This window comes from Puma concolor, chromosome D1 (genome assembly GCF_028749965.1).
Source record: "Puma concolor isolate L17-30 chromosome D1, mPumCon1.1.hap2, whole genome shotgun sequence".
NCBI lineage: Eukaryota > Metazoa > Chordata > Mammalia > Carnivora > Felidae > Puma > Puma concolor.
In genome coordinates, this window is record NC_141676.1 from 15,485,002 (window position 1) to 15,507,157 (window position 22,156).

Genomic DNA, 22,156 nt, shown 5'->3' on the forward strand with positions numbered 1-22,156 from the left:
TTCTGACAAATAATATTGCTCTGACCAGCCTTTTCCAGCATCCTTTTCTCCCACTTTTCCTCCAACAATAGCCCTCACCAGAGGCATCAAGTCGGGCCTCTCCTGCTAGCTCCCTCATTGAGCCACCATCAGCTGTTTGATTTGGAAGGAAGCTCATGGAATCCTCCTTCCACAGAAGAGGAATCTGGACCCAGAATCACACGGCCCTTTGGGCGGAGCTTGGACTAGACCAGGCTCCAGGGCTTCCTCCCAACACCTGCATCACTCTCCTCTCTCCTGCTGCCCACCCACGGCCGGCTTCCAGAATGGGAGTGGGGTCACGCAGAGAGAGGAGATTCCTGTTCATAACACAAGCAGAGCAAGCCTGAGGAGCAAGATCTAAAACGATACACCGGCGAGAAAATGAACAATAACGTGGTCCGACTCAGTTCTCCATCTCCCTGGGATGTAGTTTCTGCGCAGACAGCCTGAGCAGAGCTCAGAAGCCCAGGCGGGGAGAGGATGTTTCCAGAGTCGGCCAAACTGGGCTGCTGGGGAAAGAAGCTCATGCCAGACATGCCTTGGTGACTTGAGATCTTGGCTCCGGCACTTTGTCACCAAGGATTAGATTACCCATAGGTTTATGACCTATATTGCACCTTGTCCAGGGCTTGGAACTCAGATGTTAATATCAGTTTTTATTTGATCCCTGAATCCTCGATCTGCTACTACATCTATTTCAAAACCAAGGGATCACTGTGGGTGTCCTGTAACAGCACAGAGGCTAAAGTATAAGGGGAGTAGCCATCTAGTACAAAATAAGTAAGCTTTTCTCTTTGAAAATAATTCCACAGCATGCCTCATAAAGATTAAGTGAATGAACCTAGCTTGTTGCCTTGATTCTTAACTTTATTTTCTGAATACTTTGTAGACTGAAAAGTGACTTCTCCAACCTGGGGACCCCTGAATATCCAAGTACAAGAAGCTAACAGATCACCCTATTAATTCAATGTAAAAAGATTTTCTCTAAGACACATTATACGAAAACATCAAACCAAAGATAAAGAGAATCCTAAAAGCAGCCAGAGGAAGAAAAACATTATAACCTACAAAGGAATGTCCATTAAGCTACCAGCAGATTTCTCCAAAGAAACCCTACAGACCAGGAGAATGCAACAGGACACATTCAAATATTCAAATTTTTAAAAAAAAGCAAAGGATATTCCATCTGGCAAAGTTGTCCTTCACAAATAAAGGCAGACTTTTCCAAAATATTTCCCAAATACTTGCCTTGCAAGAAATGTTCAAAGGAACTATCAAGCTGAAATGAACAGATATAAATTAGTGACACAAAAACATACCAAATTATACAACACAATAGTAAGGTGAAATATAAAGTCAGATTTCAAAAACTAATTCTACAATACAATGGTGTGAAAATCACTTAACTGTAACAGTTGAAGGAAAAAGTATTAAAATAACAATATATACAGTAATTTGTTAATGAATACACAATATAAAAAGAAGTAAATTGTGATATCAAAAACACAAAATAGAGGAGTAAAGGGTGGATATCTTATATGCAATTGAAGTTGCTATCAACTTGAAATAGATTGTTTTATCTCTAAGATATTTTATGTAAGCCTCATAGTAACAACAAAGCAGAAATGCAGAGTCGATTCTCAAAGGCATTCCACCACAGAAAATTACCTTTTACAAAGGTAGGCAGAAACGGGGGCACCTAGTTGGTTCAGTCATTTAAGAATCTGACTCTTGATTTTGGCTCCAGTCCTGATCTCAGTTTGTGACATCAAGCCCCTTCTCTCGCTCCCCTCCCTCTGCCCTTTCCCCCTCTCATTCTCTCTCTCTCTCTCTCTCTCTCTCAAAATAAGTAAATAAACATATAAAAAAAAAAGGTAGGCAGAAACAGAACAATGGAAATTCAAAACAGACCGAAAGCAATTAACAAGATAAACTATAAATTATATCAATAATTCATTCTAAATGTTAATGGATTAAATTCAATCAAAAAGGACATAGTGACTGATTGGAATAAGAAAAAAGAAGACCCAACTATGCCTACAGGAGACACATTTCGGATTTAGGGGCAAATATGGGCTCAAAGTAAATCAACAGAAAAGAAATTCCAAAACAAAAGAAAGCAGGGGTAGCTATACTTATATCAGACAGAATAGATTTTAATCCAAAAATGGTAACAAAGGACAAAAGATTGTATAGGGATAAAGGAATCAATCCATCAAGAAGATATGACAAATATAAGCATTTGTAGTTCACCTCCAAGAGATACTGCCATTCTAGCAATGCCCTACTGTCATGAAATAAAGCTCCTATTATGGAATTCTAGGCATTGGAATTAAATTAATGGGGTAGGGACACCAAATGAAGTAAAAATGCTTTCCTGTGACTCCCACAAGACCACATCAGTAGGAAAGCAAAACATAAACTTCATTCTCCAAGTCCACAGACTTTCCACACACCATATGCTAACACCAAAAGGCAAAATGCATGGACCCAAGGCTGTACAGGCAGAAGATGATAGGGTGGGAATTCCAGATGGAAATTCCAGTCTAGATGATCCCTCCTGAAATCTGTGCACTTTGCACTATGGACAACAGGAGAGGAGATGCAACTCAATTTGAAAATTCTCCGAAATACAGACAGCAATGAAAGAGCTACAACTGATAACATGGAGTATAAGGGGCTCATTCATCTACCACAAAAAAATATATATGAATAAGTTAACTTTTGTTCTATTATTTACATTTGACCAAAAACAGAATATGCATATATAGTCCTGTTCTTAAGAATTTTTTTTCATTTTTTCATTTTTATCCCACTTCTGAGTTCACTTTCTTCTCCCACAGCTTCCTCATGGCATTTTTCACCTCTGCATTCCTGAGTGTGTAGATGATGGGGTTCAGCATGGGGGTGACAACTGTGTAGAACACGGCCACCAGTTTGTCCTCAGTGAAGGTGGAGGAGGGTCGCATGTAGAGGAAGATGGCAGGTCCAAAGAACAAGAGGACCACTGTGATGTGAGAGGCACAGGTGGAGAGGGCTTTGCGCCTCCCCTCTGCAGAACGGTTCCTCAGGTTGTACAGGATGACAATATAGGAGGACACCAAGATGAGGAAGGAGAAGACGGAGATTAATCCACTGTTGGCCAACACAATAACCCCCTCCACAGAAGTGTCAGTGCAGGCAAGCTTGAATAACGGATGGAGGTCACAGAAGTAGTGGTCAATCACATTGGGACCACAGAACGGCAGTTGGACAGTAACAAGGATCTGGACCATGGAGTGAATTATGCCCCCGAGCCAGGAAACAGCCACCAGAAGGCGACACACAAACTGGCTCATGATGGTGGTGTAGCGAAGAGGTTTGCAAATGGCCACAAAGCGGTCATAGGCCATTACTGTCAGCAGGAAGATCTCAGTAACTCCAAAGAAGTGGAAGAAGAATATCTGAGCCACACAGCCCTCCAGGGAGATGGTTTTAATCTTGGCAAGTAAGTCTGTGATGAATTTAGGGACAACAGTGGAGGAGTAAGTGATCTCCACCAGGGACAAGTAGCTAAGGAAGAAGTACATGGGGGAACGCAGACTCTTACTGACATTGACTGTCAGAACAATGAGACCATTGCCCACCACTGTCGCCAGGTACACAGGAAGAAACATCACAAAGCATGCCCTCTGCACTTCTGGATCCTGGAAAAGACCGACGATAATTAACTCGGTCACGTTATTTGTACTCGCCATGGAATCTAATCAGGTGTTCTGGGCACAGGTAATGAGAGACCTGTAATAAAACAGACACTGATTGCAATCAGTTCACCTCATTTATAGCACGTTAGACAGTATAAACCACTTTGCCCATTCATTTAGCCCATATGTACTTATTCAGCATTAAATATAGGCAATCTAATGACAGCTCATATATTAGAAAATTATGGCTCAGGGAGATGGTTATTTACCCAGGATCACACAGAAAGCGGTGAATTCTGGGCCTCAGAGCCAGGCTTTCAGACTTCAGCCAGTATTCTTTCTAGTTCGCTACAAGAGATTCTGAATTTGGGGAGCCATTCAACTTCATAGCCTTTATTATCTTCATTGCATTCGAATAGCTCTCTTCTGTTGGGGAATCCTCATGAGACACTTCTACTCCTGAATTCCTTGTTTCCTTAATTTCTGCCTTGAGAAACATCTTCCCACAGATAATTCTTCCCTTTCCAGAAGGTCCTGAGTATACTGTCCTTCATTCAGAGGTCAGAATCTTCTGCCAGTCTTCAGCTTCGATGACTGTTTGTATGACAAATGCTCAAATCCTGGACAGAATTCAACTTACTAGTTTGTCTCCATCATTTCATAGGACTTTCACATCTATTTCCCCACTGCTCAAACTACTGAGATATCCTGAATTCAAAGAGATTGCCCTCTAAGAGCATTGTTATGGCTAGCCAGGCTGCCTGCTCTGGCTCCGTGTTGATAGTTAGCAGCAAAGTGTACAAGAGTTAAGATATCTCCATGAGCTACTCCCCTGGCACAGATAATTACGGAGCACCTCTAATATATGTATAAACACACTAGACTATACAGAATAAACACAGATCTGATATTCGCCTCGAGCTAACAATGTCATGTGATTTAAAATAGTCTCTAGATTAAGGTGCCATGTTAGGAATTTTTTCCACCACATACGACCCATGAAAAACATGGATGAAAAATCATGATACCTTGATTCTCTGTTCTAAATTTAATCTCCACTATTTTCCCCCATAACCCTGATTTCATACTGAAATTTTTAAGAAATATACTTAAGAACTAAAAACACACCTGGACATCAAGTACCAGAATCCACAGAGAAAACAAAAGTCAGTGATATGGACAGATCAGAACACAGTACTGTGTGCCAGAATTCCTCATATAAGCACACATGTTGAAGTTTAAAACTAAATAAAAATCATTGAACCTTAAAATAATAAAGTAATCCACGTTCTAGAGCAAAAAAAATTGTAGGCTTAATAACCCAACATGAAAATGAACTTCTCTAAGAAATATACCTGTATCGCAATAGAAAATGGGCAAAAGAGAGAGATTCACAAAAGAATAAGTAAAAATATCAGTATACATATGGAAAGATTTTAAGACTCACTAATAATCAAATGCTCATAAAACCATCCAAGATGCCCAGGCTATAGCTCTGAGATCATATTTGACCCATGTCTTCCCTCATGCCCACACCAGTCATCATCACACCCCTTTCATTTCTCATTAAACCATCCCCGTGTGCCCTTTCTCTCCATTCTTCCCGCCACCCCTTCTCACACACTGTCAGCAGATGCCCAGATTACCAATACCTCTTCATCTCCAGATGCTCTTGCCATCCATCCCACACACTGCAGCCAGAAAATTGTCTCCTAGATCTTTCTTTCCTCGGATCCTCCCCTGCGTGGGAATAGCTGGAGGAAAACCTGAACTCCTACGATTCACTTTTAAAGATTTTCACACACTGAGCCACCTCAGCAATCATCCTCTTACCCCCTAAACTTCAACTCGCCTCTTTCAGGTTCTCTCCCTGTCCCATAGCCCACCCTGCTTATTCTCGCAACAGAGCCTCCTTTTCCAGATATGCCCTCTCAACACTACCCACCTTCCAACTCAGTCCCGGTCTGGTGTGTTGAACAAAGCTTGCATTTAATACTCCAACCCATCTGCACCTTCTTGTCCCTGAGCGTTGAAAAATACTTTCGTGATTATCCTTCAGTGTAAATCTGGTCATGTTACTTCTCTACCCAAAATCTACCAATATCTCCCTATTGCCCACAGCCTAAATTATAACATTCTTAGCATAAAGTCCAGGTCCTGCTTGAACTGGCCATTGCCTATTTTTGCACCCATGTCATTCCCAAATGACTGTTACACACCTATTTCCTATTCCAAGGTGCCTTTCTCCCTTCTCTGTGTTTAGTGTTCCTTCTTTCTAATTGCACAAAGACTATCACTCCACCAGGAATAATATATTCTCTCCTTTGTGCTCCTATGGTTTGTTATCATACTTCTTTTATAGAAATTAACAGGTTGCTTTGTAATTATAGCTTTGGGGACTGTATCTTCTACTAAGAAATATACCATCATAATAATCAAATATATCTGTTTAATATTCTTAAATCTTTTTTATTAACTGCATTTTTCATTAATAATGATGTTGAGCTCTACAATAGTACTTGTGCCATATACTTTACAAATGTTCTAGATACATTATGGATTTGACTCTCACAATAAACCCATGATTTGGGGGTTAATATCACCCCCTTTTATACATAGGAGAAAACAGAATCAAAGAGAAATGAATTACCTGGCCAGAAGCTCCACAGTGGTGGAGTCAGGATTCCAATCCAAGTAGCCTCACCATAGATCCAGAGCTCTACAATCACTGCCCTATACAATTTCTAAGTACATAACACAGAAGTGAAGAGTTAAAATTAAATATGTTCTAAACTGAGGGTTGATGGGAGGTGGGAGGGAGGGGAGTTTGGGTGATGTGTATTGAGGAGGGCACCTTTTGGGATGAGCACTGGGTGTTGTATGGAAACCAATTTGACAATAAACTTCATATATTGAAAAAAATTTAAAAATTTAAAAATTTAAAAATTAAAAAAAATTAAAAACATAATAAAAAAAGAAAAAAAAATAAAATTAAATATGTTCTTTCATGAGAGGTCTAAGGTATATTTTTGTTGGCCTACACAAACATATACCTTTTATCTAGGCATGAACTTAACTGTTTGTTTTCTTATCCATTCCTGAAACTAAGGAAAATATAATGGGACCAATCTGAGAGATCACTAGAGGCAAGAAAAAAATCCTGTTAGGTCAAGTTTTTCCAGGTGTTATCCCAAGGAGATAAAATACTTGATAGTCTTTCTCTCTGAAAACCACCTTTTCATTTCAGTCATTTCTGTCTTTTCTGCATTAATTCCTCTCTCTGCTCCCTGCCACCAGCCATTCCCACCATCTCTCCCACAGAGCTGATAATACCTCCTCTCTCCCACAATACTGCCTTACCAAGACACATGGAAAGAAAATGTGATGAACATGTAAAAGCCTAAATCATCATAAGAGCCTGCAGACTCTACATCACGTGACCTCCTGGATTCTGGACCACAGAAGAATAGAATGCAGACAATGCCCAGAATTCAATGTAAGAAAGAGCTTGATGTGCCAATGTGACTGATCTCAGATGACCTAGTAAAACCTCCATTCCAAGCACACACTCCCACTTCATAATTCCCAAATGGGACCTCAAAGAATCCCAAAATTGGAAAGATCTTTGAAATCATCAAATTTTATATCATATATATTTAACAATAAAAACAAATGAATAAATTTAACCCATAGCCTCATCCCTGGTGCACACCCCAAAAAGTACTCCATACTAAACCACCTCCTTTAAAATTAAAACTTGTGGCTTAAAGAAAGGAACTGACTTGCTCAACATCATATGCCTTGTGCCTTCCTTCCAGCCATATCACTTACCTGGTGTGGTTTTGTTCTTCCTTGGAACAAGGAACTGGGTCAGATGATCTCAAGTGTACTCAAGTGCCTCTAGCTCAGCATGAAGGTAGTCACTCTGTTAGAATAACTCATTTTCAAGGCAATGATCCGGTTCAGTGAGATGGAGCATTAGGTTCCTCTCTGGAAGTCATGATCACTGGACAAGTAAGGTGCTTTGGCTAATACTCCCCGCCTAGCTGATTTCTCACTGAAGGGTCCAGCGAGCACAGTTCGTCACACTCAACTAAGCCCCTAAGAGTGGTGAAAATATTTAGAGCTTTGAATCAAACCTCCTCTATTTACAAATGAGGCAACAGACACTGAGAGAGATCAATTGCTTCCCAAAGCCACACACTAGATACTTGACAGGTTAATAACTTGGAAATCACTAAGCTACCTTCTGATGGCCCTGGGTGGTTGCTGCTACAGCAATTCAAGAATCAGGTCTTGTCCCCTAGAACAAAACACCATGTTCCTGGGGGCTTTTAGAGAACAAATGATGGCATCTAAGATGAATCACAGAAGAGGAAAGTTCAGAGGATCTGGATCTGGGTTGATATTTGGATAATATCTAAGAAACAAATAAAAGCCACAGGAATCAGCAAACTCAGAGAATTTAAGATGCTGTGTTTTATGTAGAAAACGTACCCACCGAGTCCAAGGGTTCTGACTAAATGCTTAGATCCCTGAACTATTTAAAATAAACTAAGCCACACACTATCATCAAGGGAACAACTTCCCCATGGAATTTCTTTTCTCTCGGGTGAAACACTGCCAAATAAACTATGATTCGGAAAGGTTCAAAATCTGTTTCAATTAGTTTAGTGAGATTTCTGTGAAGTTTTTGCACCAAATAATGAGGTGCAAAAGAGAATAGAGAAGAATAAACAGAAGAAAGTTGAAGGAAGGACATAAAGGGAATTTTTTTTCCAGACTGAACTACTGAGAACGGAAAGGAGAATGAAGGGAGAGGAAAGTGAGGACTGCACAGGGGCCAGGACAGCGGGGCTCTAGTTCTGATCATAAATAATCTAGTAACTAACTTGAACGCGTCATTTACCTCTCCACTTCTCTCCCCCCACCCCCAACCATGTTCTGATTCTATATAAAATGACTGAGTGAGGCTGGATTATCCACACGGTACCTGCCAACATGAACATTTATGGATTCATATATAGGTCACTGAGATCCTAGTTCCTCACCGTCTATCAGTCTCTGGCATATAGTGCATGTTCATTAAGTCATGTTGACTTAGTCCATACGACCCAAAGCAATCCACAGATTCAGTGCAATCCCAATCATAATTCTAATGGCATTTTGCACAGAAATATAAAAAACAGTCCTAAAATTTGTATGGAAACAAATAGAACCCACTATAGCCAATTGTTAGAACTAATAAATGAATTCAGTAAAGTTTCAAGATAAAAGATCAATATACAAAACTCAGTTGTGCATCTATATACTAATAATGGAACTATCTGAGAGAGAAATTAAGAAAAAAAATCTCATTTATGATTGTATTTAAAGGTATACAATACTTGGGAATAATTTTAACCAAGTTGGTGGAAAGATCTATGCACTGAAAACTGTAAGACACTGATGAAAACACTGGAGACACACATAAATTAGAAAATATTCCATTCTCATAGATTGAAACAATAAATATTATTAAAATGTCCATACTACCCAAAGTAATCTACAAATTCAATGAAATCCCCATCATAATTCAAATGGCATTTTGCACAGAAATGTAAAAATCTGAACTAAATTTGGCATAGAAACAAAGAAAACCCTCCAGAGCCAGAAAAATCTTCAGAAAAAACAAAGCTGGAAGCATCATTTTTATTTCAAACTTTATTACAAACACATAAATCAATAGAACAGAATAGAGAACCCAGGAACGAGCTCATGCATACATAGTATTTATGACAAGTCGCCAGGAGTATACAATGGGGATAGGATAGTCTCCTCAATAAAAAGTGTTTGGAAATCAGGATAGTCACACACAAAAGAATGAAACTGGGTCCCTTCTTACCATACACATATATCAACTCAAATGGATTAAAGACTTGAACATAAGACTTGAAACCATATCATGAGTTTGAGCCCCACGTTAGGCTCTGCATTGATGGTGCAGAGCTTGCCTGGGATTCTCTCTCCCTCTCTCTCTCTCCCCCTCTCCTGCTCACCCTCTCAGTCTGTCAAAATAAATCATAAATAAACTTTAAAAAGCAAAAGACTAGAAACAATAAAAATCCTAAAAGAAAAATCGGGAGAATGCTCCTTGACATAGGTCCTGACCTAAGGTTTTTTTGGATTTGACACTGATTTTAAAAAAGCAGAAATAAACAAGTGGGGCTACATCAAACTGAAATCTTATGCACTATAAAGGAAACCAACAACATGATAAAGCAACGTAAAGAATGAGAGGAAATAGCTATAAATCCTATACCCGATAAAGGGTTAGTATCCAAAATATATAAATAACTTATTCAACACAATAGTCAACACACACACACACACATACATACACACACACACACACACACACACACACACAATATAAAATGTTGGGCAGAGAAATGAATAATGAATAGAAAGTTTTCCAAAGAAGACATACAGATAGTCAACAGGTACATGAAAAGGTGCTCAATGACACTAATCATCAGAGAAATGCAAATAAAAACCACAATGAGCTACTGCTTCACACCTGGCTATTATCAAAAAAGACAAGAAATAACAAGTGTTGGTAAGGATGTAAGGAAAAGAGAACCTTTGTACACTGCTGGTGGGACTGTGAATTGGTACAGCCACTATGGAAAACAGTATGAACATTCCTTAAAAAGAATTAAAAATAGAATTCCTATATGCAGCAGCAATCCTCCTTCTGGGTATTTATTCAAAGGAAGGAAAACAGTGTATCAGGGAGATATCTGCACTCCCATGTTTATTGTAGCATTATTCACAATAGCCAAGATATGGAAACAACCTAGTGGTTGTTAACAGATGATTGGATAAAGAAGATGCGACAGATATATAGATACATACATACACACATACACACACACATACACACACTGGAATATTATTCAGCCATGAGAAAGAATGAAATCCTACCATTTCATCAACATGGGTTGTCCTTAAGTACATTATACTAAGTGAAATAAGTCATATAGTAAAAGACAAATACTGTATCATATCACTTACACAAAATCTAAAAAAAAAAATAGTAAATCTAAGAAAACTCTGAGAAACAGCAAAATAGTGGGTATGAGGGGCGAGGTGATAAAAGAAACAGATATTGTCAAAGGGTACAAACTTTCAGTTATAATGTCAAAGGGTGCAAACTTTCAGTTATAAGATTAACAAGCTCTGGAGATCTAATCCAGAGCATGGTGATATAGTTAATAATACTGTTTTATATAGTTGAAAGGTGCTAAGAGTAACTCTTAAATGTTCTTACACAAAAAAGAAATGATAAATGTGTCACGGGACGGAGGTGTTTGCTAATGCTATGGTGGTAATCTATTTGCAATATATAAATGTATCAAACCAACACCTTGTATGCCTTAAATTTACACGTCATAAACTACATGTAAATAAATCTGGAAAAAATAAAGATGCTATTTATAATAGCAGCAAAGCCATAATGTTCCTAAGAATACATCTAATCAAAGGAGCTGGGTGCAGCAATTTATCAACCTGATTTAAAACATTAAACACCACCAAAATAAAGAACATGACAAAGAATGTCAAGGTGTGTTCAGAACCTTGTCCAGATCTCTATCCTTTTTTTTAACCCATAACCCTTTATATACTTTGCCAACAATTAACACATATTGTCTTGGGGCTGGAGTCAATTTTCCCTATATTAATACACAGACATAAGTATCTGGGAATTTATGCCTCAACCCAAACTCAGAGAAGCCCTTAGCTAATGTCTAAACAGTCTTGGAGTATCAAAACTCCACTCACTTGCTTCTAATCACACTCCAGGCATAATTTACACTCCAGAGTTCTGCAAAATCAGTCTGAAGTGACCCTCTGCTGGAATTCACCTGAAACTGCATCCTTGTTCGTATTTCTCTCTGTCCTGCTTCCTCTACTCCCTTAACAGTTTTCCCGGGAACAAATGTTTCATAAATCACTTATTAGTCACAGAACTCTATGCCTTTAGATTTTTCAGAAGACTTTGTTTACATTAACACATAAGCAAATCAGAGTTACCCCAATGTAAGTTCTTCCCAAAGTGATCTATAGAACAATACAATTCAAAACAAAATCCCAGTAAGTTATTTTGTGAATGTGACAATTTAGATTTACAACTGTCTAGAAAATAAAGACTCAAAACAGACAAGATATTCTTTTTTTAATGTTTATTTATTCAAATATTTATTTTATTTTATTTTTTAGAGAGAGCACAAGGAGCAGAGGAGGGCAGAGGGAGAGAGAGAGAATGCAGGCTCTATGTTCCACATGGAACCTGACACGAGGCTCAATCCCACGATCCTGGGATCATGACCTGAGCTGAAATCAAGAGTTGGACACTCAACCTACTGAGCCACCCAGGTGCCCCAATGTGTATTTATTTTTGAGAGACAGACAGAGCGTGAACACAGAACAAGATATTCTTTAAAAAATAGAATTAGAGAAACTTGTCCTACTGGATATCAAGACATAAATTATAGTAATTAAAAGAGTGTAGGTTTGGTCCAGAAACAAACTCATGAAAATACAGAAACTTGGGGCACCTGGGTGGCTCAGTCGGTTGAGCGCCCGACTTCGGCTCAGGTCATGATCTCACGGTCCATGAGTTGGAGCCCCGCGTCGGGCTCTGTGCTGACAGCTCAGAGCCTGTAGCCTGCTTCGGATTCTGTGTCTCTCTCTCTCTGACCCTCCCCCGTTCATGCTCTGTCTCTCTCTGTCTCAAAAATAAATAAACATTAAAAAAAATTTTAAGGGGTGCCTGGGTGGCTTGGTCGGTTAAGCGTCCGACTTCGGCTCAGGTCATGATCTTGTGGTGCATGAGTTCGAGCCCCGTGTGGGGCTCTGTGCTGACAGGCTCAGAGCCTGTTTCAGATTCTGTGTCTCTGTCTCTCTCTGCCCCTCCCCTGTTCATGCTCTGTCTCTCTCTGTCTCAAAAATAAACGTTAAAAAAAAAAATTTAGAAAAAATAAAAAATTTAAAAAATTTTTAAAAATTAAAAAAAAAGAAAGAAAATACAGAAACTTGATATATGTCAGAAGTGGCACTGTAGATGAATGGAGAAAAGGACTATTCAATAAATGATGATGGAATATTTGGTTTTCCATAAGGGAAAAAATAAAATTGAATCCTTTCCTCCACAATGCCCAATAACCAATTTTAAGTAAAATAAGAAATTAAGTAAAAAGGCACAACTTTAAAATTCTGGAATATCAATTAATATCACCCTGACCTTGACCTAAGAAACTATTTCTTAAGGCACAAAAAAACACTAATTAACAATAATGGAAATTTAAAACTATTATACACTGAAAACAAAAATGATAAACACAGCATAAAGTGAAAAGACAAGTTATGAGCTAAACTTATCATCAACATATCTGACAGAACATTAGCCAAAATATACACAAAACACTTAGAAACCCATTTTTTTTTCATTCAAGAAACTCAAGAGAACAACAAGCAAAAGATAATAATTGACAATTCACAGGGGAAAAAAGCAGCAGGTAGGACAAGAACCATGAAAATATTCTCAGCCTCATTACTATTACGTGAGGTTAGAATTACATGCCACATATACATGCCACATAACCTCATTAGAATTACATGCCACATATACCCTCTAGATTGGCAAAACCATTCAGAAGTCTTGGCAATACTACGTGTTGGCAAGAATGTACATCAACAAAATTTCTTATGCATTACTAGTGGGAATGAATACTACCACCACCGTTTGTTTTCAAAAGCAAGTTGGCATTTTCGTTGTAAAGTTGAACATTTGCATACTCTTTAACACAGCAATTCCATCCCCAGGTATCTATCACAGGTGAACTTCTCCACATATTCAAAAACGCTCATAAAAGCACTCTTAGCATGAAAACAACCAAGGCAGATTGACAGAACAGGAAAATATTACATATTCACCCAATGGAATATTGTATACTGGGACAAACGGTGAAATACGGCGACAGGCAAAAACACGGATGAATCTCTGAAATTCATTCACGTTGAGGGGAAAAAAGCAAGTCCAGGAGACAATACATGTATGACAACATTTTTATAAAATGAGAAACAAGCAAAACTGAATAAGTATTGTTAAGGCATATAGCCACATGTTGGAATATTTTCATAAAGTAAGGAAACTGAAAGCCTATCTTCAGTATATTGGTTATCATTTGTGAGAAACAGCATAGAGGAGAAGCACACAGATACAAATTACTGGGATCGTTTTGGTGCTTGATTGGATTTCAAATTCATAGATGTCCACTAAATAATTATGTTTATAATGCATGTGTCATGCGTTCCTTTGTCTCAAATATTTTTAAAGGCAGGTAAGAAAAAAATACTTTTTTTAATGTTTTATTTATTTTTTGAGAAAGAGAGCATGGGGGGGGGGTGGGCAGAGAGAAGGGAACCGAGGATCCAAAGCGGGCTCTGTACTGACAGGCTGACAGCAGAGAGCCTAACGTGGGGCTCACGAAACATAAGATCATGACCCAAGCTGAAGTCAGATGCTCAACCAACGGAGCCACCCAGGTGCCCAAAACTTACTTTCATGAAGGATATCTGCCTGAGGGCGGGGGGCGGGGTGCATTTGACTTCTAGTCACTTTCCTTTTCTGCCTTCACTGCAGGTGCTTCCAACCTCCAAGGAGTTCATGGTCCTTTCCCCAAAACCACAGCTCCCACAACATCCGTTGTCTACTCTCTCTCCAATGAGGCAGAAGAAATAAATGTGCAGTAAAAATTACATGTTGTTTACATTTGGAATTAAGCAGTCCTCCAGGGAGACTCCGTACTGGAGGGTGAATGAAAGTTGACGAAAAAAAGGTTATTCAATGGAGTTTAAAGAAAGCATAAGAGCGAGTGGCTTCAGGGTCCAGCCAAGAAGCTTCATCTATTTACAACTACCAGAATATCTGTACTAGGAACATTAAAATGGGGTTTCACTGAGGGAAGAGGAGTAACTGGGAAACAATGAGATCTTAATTTGATGGTGTTTTCTACGGTGATCAGGGCACTAACTAGCAATTGGAAGTCCTTGTATGTGACTCCATATAAGTAATTTGGCCTGTGTCTCTCTACACTTGCATTTATCTTCAAACCTGAACAGACATACATGTTCCTATTCTTCCAAGGACTTTTTTTTTTTTTAAGTTTTTTCAACGTTTATTTATTTTTGGGACAGAGAGAGACAGAGCATGAACGGGGGAGGGGCAGAGAGAGAGGGAGACACAGAATCGGAAACAGGCTCCAGGCTCTGAGCCATCAGCCCAGAGCCTGACGCGGGGATTCAAACTCACGGACCGCGAGATCGTGACCTGGCTGAAGTCGGACGTTTAACCAACTGCGCCACTCAGGCGCCCCAAACTTCCAAGGACTTTTAAAGGAATCATTTATTCAACACAGATAAAGCTGATCTATGAAAACTTCTCAGGATATTGTGCTTTTGAGGGGTCCACTGCTGTTTTATTGCTATTATGCTCATAGTCAAGATGAACATTTGTACTTAGATTAGGCATCAGACGGAACGGAGTTTTTCAACACTGCCATCCTCACCCAAACCCGATCACACTTCTGATGAGTATGTGTACTTCATGAGGTTGTCCTCACAACTAAAGTGGTTAATACAGTCAAAACAGGGAGAACAGGGATTCCAGTTCGGTTCCCACTGAAGGAGCTTGGAAGTCTCCACTCCATCCTAAGCAAAAAAAAAAAAAGCTGAACAGACTGAAAAGCCAACAACTCCTCTTGGGTCCGTAAGAGGGAGTACACAGGGCAAACCGCTGCCCCCAAGACTAGGGAGAAGACGGAGGAACACAGGGGTTGCAGCCTCCCAGAGCAGAGATGCACAAGAGGAAACCACAGCAGGGATCAGGGCCGGGGTAGGAAAACCTGAACTATAATCAATGAAGCGCGGGTGGCTCAGCATGAACAAGTCTGGGAGTTAAAAACTCCAGAAAACCCAGTAAGGAGGCCGCCCACAATACTGCGAGATTTACCTACAGGAGCTCGACCAGGTGCCCACAGTAAATATCAGAGAAAAATCCCCTCGTATTTCCAGCAGGGAGCGGAAAAGAAAAGGAACCGTGTTTAAATGTACCAGAACTCCTGTTCTTCACAAGGCCCGCACTCAGGAGAAACTAGTTAACCAGCACTAACCTGGGGGAAGGGGGAACACCCAGCTCCTGTCAGCTGCAGACACCCTCTCTGAGGGGAGAGAACACAAAACTGCGAAACTCCTGTGAAGTTCACAGTCCAGAGACTCACTAAAAACACTTAGAATAGAGTCTGGCATACTGGAAGAATTCAGTAACAGTAACTTTTATCACCCACGTAAATGTAAGTTTCATGAATGAAAAGATTTTTGTCCACTGCTTTTCTGCTGTCCCTCTAGCTCCTACCCAGGAAAGGCACCAGGGCCATGGTCTGGGGCCTGGGCCCCTCCTTCCTTCCGTCCTTCCCCCACCTTCCCAGCCAGGTGGAAAGTTTAGTCTCTGAACCTCCAAAGTAAGGACACAGGGCAGAAAGGAAGGGGGACTGGAAGTAGCAAAAAGCCCAGGACCTGTTCCTTGTGGACCTGACCCCCAACCCCACGGCAGTCTGCCGAAAATAGGGGGTCGGGGGTGGGGGGGACAGCCAATGCTGAGGACCAGAGTCTCCCGTACACCTTCACCTCACCCCAGGCTCCACCCTAATCCACCCCAGGCTCTCACCTCAGAGGCCTTTGTTTTGTGCCCCAAATTCAGCCACCGCTCTGAGGAAGGGCTGGGCGCCCTGCATTGAATAAACTCAAAGCCAGATGGAAAAAAATAAAAATAAAAGAATGTACTTACCACATGTTAAGTCATCGATAAACATTTGAGAAGCGAATTAATCCACCTGGCATTTAGGAGAGTAGTCAGGGTTTTAGGACAACAGGACCACAGCATAAACAGTGTGGGAGCAACCTCTGCACAACAGACTTTCATATAGGACTTTACAAAGCAACTTTCGAAGACGCTGGAAGCTCGTATTGTTACTGTCTCCATTTGGAAATGAGGAAATTGACACCCAACAGGGGTGAATGACCCGTGAATGGTTAATTGTTGCAGGAGGTCATTGAGAGGTCATGACTGCTGGTTGGCCCTCAAGCTGTATCCAAAGAATTGGAGGATCCCCACCAGCCCCTCTCCAATGAATGTTCTCTCTGCCCACCTTCCCTCAGCCGCTTCCGAGCACTCACCTTGAGAGTGTAAGGAGTTATTGAAACCATGTGGACTAATGGTCTCTGTATAACCTTTTAAGATTCTGGCAGCAGGTGCGGAAATCTACTGGTCTGGGTCCCACTTAAGACAGCCTCCTATGTAACTTATTAAACCTGCCCCTACTGATCTGGAGCGGCCTGCCTCTTTCTTTGGCCTCTCCCTGCCCGAAGGGCGGTTTGCAAACCAACATTAATTAAGCAAGATGTCCAGTGCAGCCCTCCTAATCCATTCTGCATAAACTTTCCCTCTAGCAGCAAAACAAAGGAAGACAGAAGGGGATAAATGGGAGCTGATGAAATTACAAAGTGGGGTTCATGAGCAAACAGCTAAGAAAGAATTCTTGAGACATTTTGGTGAAAAAAGGTGATTTTATTATAGCACAGGGACAGGACCCCTGGGCAGAAAGAGCTGCACTGGGGTTATGAGGAGTGACTCATTGACTTTTAAGTTTGTGGAGGGAGGGAGGGAGGATAGAGATAGTTTCAAAGGAATTTCTGTATGGTGAAAGCAGGGTCTTACAAGACCCTGAAGATTTAGCTATTGTCAAGGTAAGGTTGCCTTTAATTTTTAATGAAATGTAGACATTAAGGCAGCAAGAAACTCCTTGAGGCAGTTATTCACTGTAGGTCTCTGGTATCAGTGCAATGCAAGCTGTAAGGAGATTTAATTTAAACTACATTTTTCTTGTCTTTGTTGCCCTCATCAGGAGCCACAGTCCCTGCTCTGCTGGAGAGAGAAAAGTGCTGACAACTAGCCTTCCCTGGCTCTGTTCTCCATCCTCACTGATCACCACCAATCCTTGGTCCTTCAAAACTTCCTGGTCCATCCTACCCAGTGTCCATTCACTCAGTTGTTAACCTTAAAAATAAAATTCCCCATTATCTTACCAGCAAAAACCGGTTTAAAGAGGAATAGCACAGAATAGCAACCCAGAATTAGATAACCATGGGAAACCACAGACAAATCCCTGAATTAAGGAAAGGAACACTCTTTTATAGAGGAAGGGGGGGTGGGGGGCAGTGGCTGTTCTAAACACAAAATTCATTGGAGTAAACTGGGAGTTCTCAGCATAGTGTCTTTTCATTGGCTGAGCTGTGGCTGTCTCTCATTTGCTGGGCTGCTGCCTGGAGCAGAGCGGACTTTCTTCCTCCTGCAGGGATAGTAAAGCTGTATGGCCTTCTAACGTCCTCTTTTCCTGTGGACTCTGCTTTTGAAGACCGTGGTGATAGGGCATGAGTGCTCCCCCTGCTGGCCTCCTGACTCCATTTCAGTGAGGACCCCCTGTATTAATTTTCACACGGTCTTTGTCAAGATGTTCTGAGGTGAGGAGTGCCCTGAAAGTGCACTTAGGGGACCTACATTCTGGTCTCTACCTGGCTCAGGGTCTATTTGGTGACTTGGGGTCAATCCTATAACCTCTCTACAATTATTTACTCATCTGCCGGCTGAGAGCATGAAATGAAGGACCACAAATAAGTGACTTGGAGGTAATGAGAGAATAAATGTCATTGAGCACTATGTTAGCCACAATAAAGGAATTATGTAGTAATATTCTCCATGGTTGTAGATGAGCTACTCAGCCTTCCTGGAGGTTCCCTCAATTATAGACCTCACAGGTTTCCTGAATGAGCCCTTCGGTATCACTAAGAGCCTCCTGGACTGTGATCCTCTTGTGGGGTAGAGGTTACATCTTACTTTTATTCGTATCCCCAATGCCTCACTGACTGCAGACAATAAATACTTAACGAATGAAAGGTTGAAGGAATATGTGGGATTATTATTATTACACAGTTGTCATTACAAGCATTAAATTGGAGATGCTACAAGATGGGAAGTCTCCCAAGTTCCAGGCTTAATGAGATTCCCTGGACTGTCACTTCTCCCCTGTACTCCCTTGTACCCTAAACAGTTTCCTCATGGCATTTTTCACCTCATTATTCCTCAACGTGTAGATCAGAGGGTTCAGCAAAGGTGGCATGACGATGTTAAAGAGGATGACAAGTTTGTCAGCAGCCAGGGTGGTGGAGGGACGAATGTACATGAACATGGGGGGCACGAGGACCAAAATGACCGTGATGATGTGTGAGCCACATGTGGACAGAGCCTTGCGCCGGCCCTCAGATGACTGGCGTCTCAGGTTCAACAAGATGACCACATAGGAGATGATAAGGATGATAAAGGACACCAAAGAGATCATGCCACTGTTGGCCACCACAATGAGCCCCACCACATAGGTGTCTGCACAGGCCAGCTTCAGCAAGGGATGAACATCACAGAAGAAGTTGTCAATCTCATTGGGCCCACAAAAGGGTAGCTGGACTGTCAGGAGTGTCTGTAGGATGGAATGCAGGAAGCCAGCCACCCAGGAGGCCCCGGCCAGCAAGCCACACTTCCACTGACCCATGATGGTTGTGTAGTGCAGGGGTCTACAGATGGCCACATAGCGGTCATAGGCCATGGCTGTGAGGAGGAATATCTCAGTGCCACCAAAGAAGTGGGCAGAAAAGAGCTGGGTCATGCAGCCATTGAAGGAGATGGTCTTACGCTCCACAAAAGTGTCTGCGATCATCTTGGGTGTGGTAGCAGATGGATAGCACATGTCAGCAAAAGAGAGGTGGCTGAGGAAGAAATACATGGGAGCCTTCAGGGTCTTGCTTGCATTGATGGTGATGACGACCAGAAGGTTCCCCAGGATAGTGAGTACATGGAAGAGGGAGAAGACCACAAAGCACACATACTGCATCTCCCTGCTCTGGAAAAGGCCGAACAACACAAATTCAGTCACGTTGTTCTTGGTTCCCATGGCTTCTCTGAGCACAAAAAAAGTAGTTAGCTCTGCAAGAACACAAATTATGTGATATAAGAAAGTTTCAACAATCCAGGGAATCAGAAAACTGTTTTCAGGTCTAAATGATTCTAACACTGGACCTGTTTGAGGGGAGGGTCCAAGATGGCAGAGGAGCATGGAAGTTTTTTGCTTCTCTTGTCCCTGAAATGCAGCTAGATCAACACCAAACCATCTTGCACACCTAGAAAATTGATCTGAGGAGTAACACGACATTCTGCACAACTTGAACTTGGCAGGTACACAACAAGGAGAGGTAAAATGGGGGAGAGAGAAGCTATGGAGAATAGGGAGCTATTTTTGCTTGCGGAGAGAATACGGAGACAGGGCGGGGGTGGGAAGCAGTACAGGAAAAGCACTCACCCTGAAAGCAGATGGAGAGTAAGAGAAGGAGTGGAAGCACCCATAAGGGACTTAACAAGAAAGGGAGAAAGGAGAAAGGAGAAGGTTTAAATACCATTAAGACTCTATAAACAGAGGAGCAGAGAGTCTGAAACTCTGCAGCTCGATACCTGGAAGAGCTCTGGTGGGAAGGGCAAATCCCCAGGAGCAGACAGCATGGGCCAAGAAGTCCTCAGGCCACATGGGGAGAGGCAGTTCACCCGCTGAGAAGACATTTGGTAGAGGCTGTGGCTGCTCCCAACAGGCAAAGGTCTCAGCAGACCTCAGATAACAGCCATGTTTGCTGGTGTGCGAACACGGACATTAAAAGCCAATGAAGCCTGTCACCAGATGTGTGTTGTGATTTAACATAATCCCTGAAACACTACTGCTACATGATCCCATGAACTTTTTCCTGGGGTGGGGTGGCAGTCTCTGGGCATCTGTACCAGTGCAGTCACTCAAACGTTCCTGGGGCAAGCTGGCACCTAGCCATTGCTTGGCAAGACCGTCCCCCAGAGGATGTGAGCAGGTCAAAGCTGCAGGGTCCTGAGAAGTGAGGGGTTTGGAAACACAACCCCATCTAAGATAAAACTCGGGAAGGAGGTGCTGCCTGGCAGGCTGATGGCTTAGTTGCAGGCAGTGTGGAAGCAAGGAGTGGATGGAAGCCAGAGATAAAGGAGGGTTGCACAATTGCCAGTGGGTAACAGCAGAGAGTTCTGATACTAGAGACTGGGTAGCTGAGATGCCATTTTCACCTCTCCCATGCATGCACATACACAGGTACACAACAGGGCCACAGTGATCAACCCCAGTAAGCTAAGCAGTGCCATCAAATAGAGAATGGAGCCATTACAATTACACCAAGCCCCATTCAACTTCACCAACCACACTCTAGAAGAACAGCACAAGTCTCTCCACCCGCTTAGTTTATGGACTATAAAGTGCTTCATTGTTTTATTTCTAGGGGAAATGACATAATTTCAACCATATTTCATTCTGTTTGCTGGTCCATCTATTCAACTTTTTTACTTTTTATTAATCCTGAATATAGAAAGAGAAAAAATTTATTTTTATTTTCTGTTTTTATAAAAAATATTTTTGTTTCCACTATATTTTTTACTTTTGTAAATCTTTTTTATTCTATTTTACTTTCATCATTTAATTTTATTCTATTTTATTGTATTCATCTTTTTAAATTATCAAATGTTTTCCTTTTTTTTTTTTCCTTTTCTTTTCTTTCCCTTTTTTCTGTATTCTACCAAGCTTCAACCAAAGCACGCCTAGGACCTAGAATCAAAGTTGTATTTGATTTTTTTGTGTTGTTTTTAATTTTAATTTTTTTTTAATTTTATTAATTCTTTTTCTTCCTCCAAAATGACGAAATGAAGGAATTCACCCCAAAAGAAAGAACAGGAAGAAATGACAGCCAGGGACTTAATCAACAAAGATACAAGCAAGATGTCTGAACCAGAATTTAGAAGCCTGATAATAAGAATACTAGCTCGGGTGAAAAAAGCATAGACTCCCCTTCTGCAGTGATATAAGAAATAAAATCTAGTCAAGACAAAAGTAAAATTGGTATAACCAAGATGCAATTGTGAATGGATGCCATGGTGGCAAGGCTGGATGAAGCAGAGCAGCAAATCAGCACTATAGAGGACAAATTAGGAGAGTAATGAAGCAGAAAAAAAGATGGAAACTAAGGCAAAAGAGCACAATATAAGAATTAGAGAACTCAATGACTCATTAAAAAGGAACAACATCCGAATCATAGGGGCCCCAGAAGATGAAGAGGGAGAAAAAGGGGTAGAAGGGCTATGTGAGCAAATGATAGCAGAAAACTTTCCTAACCTGGGGAAAGACACAGACATCAAAATCCAGGAAGCACAGAGAACTCGCATTAGATTCAACAAAAACTGACCA

At 41.1% G+C, this 22,156-nt stretch overlaps 2 protein-coding genes across 3 annotated transcripts; both read right to left on the reverse strand.

The window, feature by feature from the left end:
- Nucleotides 1–677: 677 nt before the first annotated feature.
- LOC112864941 (olfactory receptor 4B1-like) lies at nucleotides 678–3,761 on the reverse strand. Of its 2 annotated transcripts, XM_086679397.1 has the most exons (2): nucleotides 2,850–3,758; nucleotides 678–695 (listed from the first exon to the last, which is right to left on the reverse strand). In XM_086679397.1, exons 1-2 carry the CDS (start codon nucleotides 3,756–3,758, stop codon nucleotides 678–680), a joined length of 927 nt encoding a protein of 308 aa, XP_086535523.1. The 2 variants fall into 2 exon arrangements, with proteins under 2 accessions (XP_086535523.1, XP_086535524.1); XM_086679398.1 differs by lacking the exon at nucleotides 678–695 and having other exon boundaries at nucleotides 2,724–3,761.
- Nucleotides 3,762–18,877: 15,116 nt separating this feature from the next.
- On the reverse strand, nucleotides 18,878–19,807 carry LOC112865181 (olfactory receptor 4S1). The gene has a single exon (XM_025928216.2). It carries the CDS (start codon nucleotides 19,805–19,807, stop codon nucleotides 18,878–18,880), a length of 930 nt encoding a protein of 309 aa, XP_025784001.2.
- Between the last annotated feature and the right edge of the window lie 2,349 nt (nucleotides 19,808–22,156).

What these genes read in the sequence shown, in the direction of transcription:
- LOC112864941 (XM_086679398.1), bottom strand. Translation starts at nt 3,758, where the DNA reads ATGGCGAGTACAAATAACGTGACCGAGTTAATTATCGTCGGTCTTTTC.
- LOC112865181 (XM_025928216.2), bottom strand. Translation starts at nt 19,807, where the DNA reads ATGGGAACCAAGAACAACGTGACTGAATTTGTGTTGTTCGGCCTTTTC.